At 42.3% G+C, this 11,153-nt stretch overlaps 1 protein-coding gene across 1 annotated transcript; it reads left to right on the forward strand.

The window, feature by feature from the left end:
* The first annotated feature begins 9,732 nt into the window (after window positions 1-9,732).
* sp6 (Sp6 transcription factor) lies at window positions 9,733-10,623 on the forward strand. The gene has a single exon (XM_027022557.2). The coding sequence runs from the start codon at window positions 9,733-9,735 to the stop codon at window positions 10,621-10,623; it is 891 nt and encodes a 296-aa protein (XP_026878358.1).
* The last annotated feature ends 530 nt before the right edge of the window (window positions 10,624-11,153 follow it).

Below are 11,153 nucleotides of genomic sequence, written 5' to 3' on the forward strand. Positions count from 1 at the left end.
CCAAACCTGTGATTTAAGGGCAGGTGAGTGTTCAGGAATATGGGTGCAATTAACTGGATGCAGTATTTTAGAGTTACAAATACCTCAGGGAATTTTGCTACATTTGACCACGGGGGGGCACTGGAGGGCATGAATTGCTTTTCCACTTTTGCTCCAGGCTTTGAGCTCTGTTCTGTAAAGGCCCACATTACAGCCCCATTCGCACCTCAGCATGTGATCTGCTTCTGTATATATACATACAGATAATCAAGAATACTCTGCGTTTTCACCTTGTATTTCTATGTTTTTTGGCCTGTATCATTAATGTCAGTCAATTTCAGACTACTTTACTTACAAGTCTGTTCCATCACAGTCATATTATTTATTATGTTTAGTCTTTTTGGGGGGTTGATTTAGTGTTAGGTTTAAATTAGTTCATTTTGAATGTTATTTTACTTCACTCAGTTGAGATGATATTTCATTGTGTTTATTTTTTGTATACATATGCATTCAGACACATGCACACATACACGCAGACACAGCCAACAGGTTGTATAAAGTGTGTGTGTGTGAGTGTGCACATGTGCATGTTTGGGTATTCGTGTGTGTGTGTGTGTGTGTGTGTGTGTGTGTGTGTGTTTGTGCACTCTAAACCAGTCGGACACTCAGTAATGGAGGCGCCAGAGCTCTTTAAGAATCAAAGGCAAGGGGCGGGGCCAGGGAGGAAGTGTCTACCTGAAAATACAGGTGTGCACTACAATCAAAGCCCTGCTCACTAAAATGACTGACTCCCAACGCTAAACACAGGGCACCTCATCGAGGGAGTGTGTGTGTGTGTGTGTGTGTGTGTGTGTGTGTGTGTGTGTGTGTGTGTGTGTGTGTGTGTGTGTGTGTGTGTGTGTGTGTGTGTGTGTGTGTGTGTGTGTGTGTGTGTGTGTGTGTGTGTGTGTGTGTCCGCCAGTAGGATTTGTGGATTTCCAGTGGCAAACATGGCAGAGGAAATGTGGCGTTGAGCAGCTGTCTGTTTGGGAATTTAAGGAAAGGAAGTTACAGTGAGCTTTAGCCAGTGCTAACCCTGCTAACCCTAACCCTTCCTCTCAGTAAAGTTAGTGTGAATTAGTGTTAATGCTGGTATTTTGGTGTTATGTGGGGTTATATGTGGAATATTAGGTAACTGTAGATGTGTAGATTTAACACTTTATAAACATCACATTACAGGATCAATGAGTTGCATGCTCATAGAGACATTTTGTTTACTGTCAATGACCTATCTATCTATCTATCTATGAATAAAAATCTTTTGCTTTTGATTACTGAGTTTTGCTTAAGCAGTATTTGCATACAGAAAAAAAATTAACTCCTTCAGAAAAGTAGTAATACCAGAGAGATGATGTGTGAGTAAGACTGTGAAGACATCTGGATGTGTATAGTCTGTCAGTTTGTGAGCAAATTCTGTCCTCACTCTGTAAAACATGGTGTGGGGGCAGGGAGTAGGCTATTACTATGGCTGTGCTTCAAAAGTTGTTTTTTTTTTTTTTTTACTTTATGTTTGTGTTTTAATGTTAACATGAAAATATTTGTGATATAATTTAGTGTGGTTAGAGAATACGCTTTCCCAGATGTTTTAAAATATTAAAGTTAGTGGGGGGGGGGGGGGGGGGATATGGTTGAGAGAGACAGAGAGAGAGCAAGGGAGAAAAAGATATGAAATTGTTTCCTAACTGTCTAAGGTGGCTTGAGGTTTTCAACTGACATGTTGAGACAAGTGAGAAGGTTTGTTTGTGTGTGTGTGTGTGTGTGTGTGTGTGTGTGTGAGAGAGAGAGAGAGAGAGAGAGAGAGAGAGAGAGAGAGAGAGAGAGAGAGAGGGAGATCACAAAACCAACAGGCCTGTGTGTTCTGATGGTTGAGCAGAGACTGATTACAGATCAGTTTTGTTACTCTTTCTCTCAAACTGTTTTTAAACTGTTTTTAAAAATGTATCATTCAGAATCTTCTCAAGTAAACAGACACTTCATGGTCATTTACAAACGTTTAATGTGTTTTCAGTGTTTTAAGTACCATTTGCATGTTCTGAGTACTATTTGAGTGTTTTGAGTACCATTAAACTTCTCTAACTCCCTCTTTTAGCCTTCCTCCTCCTACTTTAAGGTGAAACTGATTCATGATTCTTCTGTGGCAGAGAAACAAAACCTCGTCTGTCATACCTTTCAAACACAGTATCCACTAGGCTGTAGCTATAGTCTGTAGACTGTAGGTGTAGACTGTAGGTGTAGTCTGCAGGCTGCAGCTGTAGTCTGTAGGCTATAGCTGTAGTCTGTAGATGTAGCTATGTCAGATGTAGGCTTTAGCTGTAGGCTGTAGTCTATAGCTGTAGGCTGTAATCTGTAGCTGTAGTCTGTAGTTTGTAGGCTGTAGCTGTAGTTTGTAGGCGGCAGCTATAGTCTGTAGGCCATATCTTCAGGCATAGGCTGTAAACTGTAGCTATAGTCTGTAAACCTGTAGTCTCTAGCTATAGTCTGTAAGATGTAGCTGTAGTTTGTAGGCTGTAGCTGTAGTTTGTAGCTGTAGGCTATATCTATAGGCAAGGGCTGTAGGCTGTACCTGTAGCCTCTAGCTGTAGGCTGTAGCTGTGGTCTGTAAGATGTGGTCTGTAGCTGTAGGCTGTAGGCTGTAGTTGGTAGTCTGTAGACTGAAGACTGAAGACTGCAGTCTGTAGTCTGTAGTCCTGTAGGCTGTAGTCTGTAGGAGAATAATGAACACAGAGAGCAACCTGCCTACTGGAACAAATATTGTGTGTAATTAATTATTAACAGTGCTGTGATAGAGATGAGAGGAGAACAACTATGTACATCTGGATGGTGGAAGAGGCATGACTTGAGTGTATAAATATTCAGCCTCCCCATTTTGTTTATTCAATAATTATTGTTCTAATTATTGATTTTAAAGTGCATTCACTGTTGCTCTGGGGAGACTATCTGCTCGGAGATACCAGCAGTGGGTCTCTTTCAGCATTAAGACTCACACCACATCTTCAAAGACTCAGGGCTGCGCACTCCAGGAAAGGTGTGGCTCGTGAGTCAAGTTGTCCTGTCATAAACTCCAGCAGCTGTGCACGCATACCTGCCCCATGCGCGACGGCACGCAGGGACGAGAAGAAAGGATATGACCATCATGCTGAAGTGAGACTGCGTTATTTAATGGACAGAACAACTTCCCACATGCACTGAATGGTACTCTTGTTCAACAGGTAATACCTTTTTCATTAGCCCAGTTTTGAAGATTAATTTATTTTAAATGTTCAGCAATTTTCAAAATTTTAAAATACTTTTACAATTATTAAAAAACCTACCATGGTTTGCACTGAAAGACAAAACGCAGAAACAGAAACATACATGTTTGTGTATGTTTGTGTTCATACATATTTGTGTATGATTGTGTTCTATGTTCATTTTTGTTCCCTGTATGTATATGTATGTCTTTGTATGTTACGTCCTGCTATGTGCCAGTAGTAAAAGATAGTGCAACATATCAGACGATCAGACACTTCCTTTCTCTCTGTACATGACAAATTACCATGGACACGTTGTCCAAGAGATCCACTGGGCTAACGTTAGTGGACAGACAAACATACAAGCCAAAGCAGGGTTTTTTTGATCAAATAAGCAGTGTGCTCAAATAAAGGGTTTATAACCACTTATTTTTAAATACAATGACTGAAAGTTAAAGACAGTAAAATTTCAGTATGGTAGGCTACACAAGGTTTCTAAAGTAAGAACATGTCAGATAGAGGTCCTTCATCAGTTGTGCAAGCAAAGTGTTTCTGACGTTCTAGGAGGTGAAAATAGTTTCACAGTTAAACTGGTTACACCTCCTAGAACTAAGAAGCAATTTGCTTGCACGGCTGATGAAGGATCTCGGTTTGAAACATCCAGTTTCTCTGGAAACTGTGTGTACTACACTGAAACACACACACACACACACACACACACACACACACACAGACACACACACACACACACACACACACACACTACTGCTTCACCCAGATCTTGCTAGCTAAAACTGCACTTGGTGAATTCTTATGATCTAATGTCTACTGGATGAAACTGGTCTGAACCAAAGGCATGATGATGAGAGTGCTTCCTGGCTGTGTGTGTCCAGTGCTTACTCACTAGCACTCAGGAGCTCTGCAACGCTGCTTTCTTATGAAGACAACTATAAAATAAACCGATATTTTAGAGCTATTCTGCTCATCCTCTCAGTTGTTCAATCTTACTGAGTATGGGCTACTCTCAGTTGAAGAGTGTTACTGAATATAGGTGGGAAGGTGAGGGGAACATCTAACATGTAATATATAACGTAACATATAATATGTAATATATACCATATAACATACAACATGAAATATACAATACACAACACATAACATGTAATATATATATCTGTAACATGTAATCTAACATGTATTACATAACATGTTTGAGGTGCGTGTGTGTTTCACTCAGGTCTTCCTTCTACTATACAGAGACCACACACACACACACACACACACACACACACACACACACACACACACACACACACAAAGTGGCTTTAGTGGTTGTAGTCACTTTGATCATGTGTCATTCAACTCAGAATAAGACAGGCTTGAAGGTTTGACTGTGACTGATTTGGTGTTAAGGTGGGAGGGTTAGGTTCAGGGCGTTAGGGGTGTTATGGTAGGAGTGTGGAGTTTGAGTGTTAAGGTGGGAGGGTTAGGCTCAGGGCGTTAGGGATGTTATGGTAGGTGTGTGGGGTTTGATTGTTAAGGTGGGAGGGTTCTGGGTTGTAATACAATAGACATTCATTGTTTATCTTTTAATTAAATTTTTTCTCTTTCACGATTTATTCTACTCTTTATTGCCTATTTTGTTACTATTGTAGTGTCCATTGTCAGCCTGCTGTTAGAGGGTGCCCCCCTTTGATATATATTTCAGTGAAAAGAAGAAGATGCATATATGCCAATAGGTCATGAGAAACATAACACTACTTGGCTTGGCTTATGTGGGAGAAAACATTTCAATCAATATTCAGAATTATTAACTGCAAGATTCTAAATGAGCTCATGTTTGTAAGTAATGAATCAATTCATATAGCATATAAAGTACATTATATTTAGCTGACACTTTTATCCAAAGCGACTTACAATTATGACTGAGTACAACTTGAGGGTTAAGGGTCTTGCTCAGGGGCCTATCAGTGGCAACTTGGCAGTTGTGGTGCTCGAATCAGCAACCTTCTAATTACAAGTCAAGGACCTTAACCACTGAGCTACCACTGCCCTAGTAAAAGTAAAAGCTCCAATATAAACACTAAAATCAATTTAATTTGACTTTCATTAAAAAGACATTTTTTACAGTTGTTCAGTTAGAATTAGAATTTATTTTCCCATGTGTTTCTCCCATGGATGTCTGATACAGATTTGGCCGTTACATTTACTGTGTGGGTCAGAGCTGGGGTTGAGTGTGTGAAGGTCAATGCTGGGGTTTAGTGTGTAAGGGTCAGTGTTAGGGTTGAGTGTTAGTGCTGGGGTTTAGTGTGTGAGGTTGAGTGTTTGGCTTGAGTGTGTGTGGGTCAGTGTTAGGGATGAGTGTGTGAAGGTCAGTACTGGGGTTAAGTGTGTGAAGGTCAGTGCTGGGGATAATGTGTGAGGGTCAGTGTTAAGGTTGAGTGTCAGTGCTAGGGTCTACTGTGTGAGGGTCAGTGTCTGAATTGAGTGTGTGTGGGTCAGTGTTGAGTGTATGAGGGTCAGTGTTAGGGCTTTGTGTGTGAGGGCCAATTCTGGGGTCTAGTGTGTGAGAGTCTGTGTCAGGGTTTAGTGTGTCACGGTCAGTGCTGGAGTTTAGTGTGTGAGAGTCAGTGTTAGGGTTGTGTATGTGAGGGTTAGTGTTAGGGTTTAGTGTTTGAGGGTCAATGTTAGGGTTGAGTCAGTGGTGGGGTAGTGTGTGGGTCAGTGCTGGGGTTTAGTGAGTGAAGGTCACTAAATTTGGCTCTTTAGTTAAGCTTTTGTAGACCAGATAGGATCAGCTGGGTGCTTCCCTCTTGCTTACGTTAGGGCTTGGGGTTAAAGAATAATTATAGTGTCTCACTCAGTAACACAAACACACACACAGAGACACACAGACAGACACACACACACACACACACACACACAGTGTGTACAGTACACTTGATCCTGGTAATTCATTAGTACAGTGATATAAAGTATGTGGGCACCTCTACTGGTCAGGCATTACTGACCAATGGCATATATTACTGACTGTGTAACAGACGCTAACCCAGACTATATATACTGTATATCACTGTCTGTATAACAATAGTGCCTGTATAACAGACCAGACTGAACACTACTGATCAGCTGAATATATTAGCCTATGTAACACTTCTGAATGACTGCACATATTATAGACTTTGTATCAGACACAACTGACCAATATAAGCTATATATAAAATCAGTGTCTGATACACAGTAATAATAATAATAACAATAATATAACTGACTGTACATATTTGTGCCTGTATATTAGACACTATTGACCAACAGTATATGTTACTGTTTGTGTATCAGACACTATTGAAACACATTTAAGCCCATGTTTTTAAAGGTTATTGTATGAGGGCTAAGATTGGGGTTAGGGTTAGGTAGCACAACATCAAGTAAAAACATCAAGTAAACACATAAATAACCAACCATATACACTTAAACTGCACAATATCCAGGGAGATGGTAGCTCAGTGGTTAAGGTACCCCAGTAATAATCTGAATATTACCAGTTCAAGCCCCCTTGCCACTGTTGGACCCCTGAGCGAGGTCCTTAATTGCTCAAGTTGTATTCAGTCATAATTGTAATTTGGAAAACTTTGGAAAAGTGTCATCATAAGACATAAATTACCAACCATACACTCCAGACTGCCATTACTTATTGTTACATTATAAATGACTGACAACTGTTTTCCTGTTTCTTAAGAACATTCTATTCCATTAACCCTAAAGTTTACATCCCTAAGGCTAACCCTAACCTTAGTTCACATCCCTAATCCTAAAACTAGACCTAGTTTATATCCCTAATCCTAACCCTAACCCTAGTTCACATCACTAACTTTAGCCCTAACGCTAATTCACATCCCTAATCCTAATCAGTGTTAACATTAGTATAATTTACACTTTCAGCATCAGTGTTTTAACTTTAGTGTAATTTACATTTTCAACATCAGTGTAAATCTGAAGTTGGTGTCAGATGTGGAGAGGAAATACAGATTTATTGTTTCTGGGTTTATTGTATTTTGCAATTTTGATTATTATTCCACTGTGATGGATTGGTGCATGTCCAGAGTTGGTCCTCATCTAACCCTGTGCTCTTGGGATTAGCTCGGCCCCAAGACACTGAATTGGATTAAGAGGTTTAAAAGATGAAGGAATAATTACTCCATGATATGGGAAGTGAAGGAAAAATGTGTGTGAGGTGAGCTTTAGGAAGCCCTAACCCTAACACTCACAGATATAACTCACCCACTAGAGTCACTAAAGTGTGTTAAAAGTGTGCTTGTACACATGTATTCATGTCTCTTGGCTTTTACAAGTGTAAGTGTGAAGCTTTCTGATTTGCATTTCTAGTGATTGTTTACACCTCCAGACTCAAGCACATACACACAAGCATACACACACACACACACACACACACACACACACACACACACACACACACACACACACACACACACAGTATTGGCTCAACTGAGTCTATATGTTTGTGGCTCATATTGAGTACACAGAGCTAAATCAGCCCCCCCACATATTCAGCTTCACACTCATGTCTGTAACCGCACTGTGTTGTGTGTGTGTATGTGTGTGTGTGTGTTCCCTATGCGCAGGATCTCCTGTGCTGTTCTGTCTTAAACAGATTAAGTGGCTACATTTCTGTTGCGAGTGATCACTAATTCTCATGCTCTTAAGCGACCACACACACACACACACACACACACACACACACACACACACACATACACTGACAGTCTCACAGGAAACATTAACAATCACAACAAACTTGTGTGTGTGTGTGTGTGTGTGTGTGTGTGTGTGTGTGTGTGTGTGTGTGTGTGTGTGTGTGTGATTTATAAAGCAAACAGGTTTAACTGTCTGCCAGAACATCTTAACACAGGCATACAAATAAATCCTGGAACCTAGCCATCACCTCCCAGATCTCACACAACTCTCAAACTCTCTCTCCATCTCTCCCTCACTATCTCTCCCTCTCTCTGTCTCTTTTGCTCCATTACTCACCCCCTCTCTGTCTCTCTCCCTCACTCTCTGTCTATCTCTCTGTCTCTTTCCCTCAGTCTCTCTGTATGTCTCTCTCTCTCACTCTGTCTCTCTCTCTTTCACTCTGTCTATCTCTGTCTGTCTCTTTCTTCCTCACTCTCTCTGTATGTCTCTCGTTCTCTGATAATTCAAGAGGAGTAGGGCTCCAGCTGTCAGCAAATCCATGCAGCTGCAGCTGTATTCGCAACTAACCCTATAAATACACATACATACACACACACACACACGCATGCACACACACACACACACACACACACACACACACACACACACACACACACACACACACACACACACATACATGCACGCACAGGTATCTGCATGCACTGAACATATGAAGAACATACATATACATTAACAACTACACAAATTCTGTGAAAATAGCAAATCACTCACCCATGTCACTGTAAAGGTACCCCCTTGAGAAGCTTCTGATTCTGTGTGTGTGTGTGTGTGTGTGTGTGTGTGTGTATGGGTGATATGTCTAAAATACCATGTCTGGACATGCTTTTATGTCTCTCCTCACATTATGTGTTTGGGGGGCGCTATGGGAATGAGCAAATATAGCTTTAGGGTAGGACACTGTTGTCAGTAAATGTCTATGTGTGTATTTGTATTAACGTTTTGTGTGTGTGCCTTTGTGGTACAATCTATTCGTCAGCATGAAACTTCTAAGTAACACCACCCTAGTCTGTCCACTAGGGGGAGACATTAGTTCTGAGTCTCACACCCCCTCATCCTGGAACTCACTACAGGAATGCAATTAAAAATACACTTTGTCCATACAAGAGAAAAACATGTTTTACTGAACACTAGAGTCTATGTGGGTCTGAAAGACATGGGAATGGAAACAGGGAAACCCTATAAACATGCATAAAATTAGGGTTACAGTATGAATGTATAATTTATAAATGATAAAGCACCTCTTGTTGATTAAGTTATTTAGTCTACAATGTAATAAATAATTGACAACAGACCAGTCACATTTAAACTAAATGTAGCGGTACTTTAACAAACCACAGACACGTGAAATGTAATACATTTTTTTTGCAAGCATTACAAATTTAATCTTTCTCTTCCACTTCTGAACAGTGCTATAATAAAATACAAAAATGGTTGTGTTATATTGTACATCATTCTTTAACGAAGTAATTCTGTATTCTGATCAGTAAAGTTCCTAAAAGTTTAAACAAAATTTTGTGTAGTGTGCATCTGCTTGGAGGTGGTTTTTAACCAAGTGTCTCTCTCTTCCTCCACAGAACTCCTGGGGACTCTCTCTCTCTCTCTCTCTCTCTCACACACACACACACACACACACACACACACACACACACACACACACACACACACACACACACACACACACACACACAGTAATCCACACACACCCTCCATGGCGCACCCATATGAGCCATGGCTGCGATCTGCACCCCCTGGCGGACCAGAGGAGGTGGGTATGTCTGGATGGTGGGATCTGCATGGCGGAGCTGCTGGGTGGATGGACCTGCAAGGTGCACCGGGGCTTGGGGGTGGGGGGGGAGGCATGGGTCAGGGAGGCTCGATGGGCCTCCAGCCCTCCGTCAGCTCCTACAATCCAGAGAGCCAGATGTGCTGCCTTCCCCCATCACCCCAACCATCTCCACTCTACACCCCCGACAGCTTCAAAATGGAGCCGTTAGCACCTGACATGCTGCAGCCCGGCTCCTCTGCCTCTTTTTCTTTGGAGGAGCCACAAGAGGGCGCCAGTGGCTCCAGCCGGCCCAAACCCAGCCGTCGATCTGGGAGCAGAGCTCCAGGCCAGACCGCCTGCCGATGTCCAAACTGCCTCAGCGCGGAGTCGCTTGGAGCCTCGGCAGGCGATGATGAGAAGCGCAAACACCTGCACAACTGCCACATCCCAGGATGTGGCAAGGCATATGCGAAGACATCACACCTGAAGGCTCACCTGCGCTGGCACAGTGGTGACAGACCCTTTGTCTGCAACTGGCTGTTCTGTGGGAAGCGTTTCACGCGTTCTGATGAGCTGCAGCGCCACCTGCAGACGCACACTGGCACCAAGCGCTTCAACTGTGGCGTGTGCCCGCGTGTCTTCATGCGCTCTGACCACCTGGCCAAGCACATGCGCGTGCACGAGTCGCCATGCCAACCGCCCGAGGTGCAAAGCAGCGGGGAGCGCCTCTCGCCCGTGGTGAGTGGTGACGGCTCTACATCTGCTCCACCCGTGCTACATCTGAAGAGCGAAACAGAGATGAGCAAAGAAGAGGGGGCAGCACACAGCAGCTAACTGCACCTACATATTCCCTGAACATCACCATACTGCTGAACACCACCTTATCACTTACGTTACTGCTGAACAACACGGCAGTGCTAATATTATTACTGAACACCACCTTACTGCAGATATTATTACTGAATACCACTTCAATGATGATATTACAACACCACCTTACTGCTGATTTTACTACTGAACACCACCTTACCACTGACATTACTGCTGAACACCATGGCACAGCTGATATTACTATTGAATCCCATCTTGCTACTGAAGACCACCTTACTGCTGATGTTACTGCTGAACACTATGGCACTGCTGATATTACTACTGTATCTCATCTTACTACTGAACACCACCTTACCGCTGACGTTACTGCTGAACCCCTTACTGCTGATGTTACCGCTGAACACCATGGCACTGCTGATATTACTACTGAACCCCATCTTACTACTGAATGCCACCTTACTGCTGAACACCACCTCAATGCTGATATTACTGCTGAACTCCACCTTATTGCTGATATTACTGCTGAACACCAC

The sequence above is a fragment of the Electrophorus electricus genome, chromosome 16 (genome assembly GCF_013358815.1).
Source record: "Electrophorus electricus isolate fEleEle1 chromosome 16, fEleEle1.pri, whole genome shotgun sequence".
Taxonomy (NCBI): Eukaryota; Metazoa; Chordata; class Actinopteri; order Gymnotiformes; family Gymnotidae; genus Electrophorus; species Electrophorus electricus.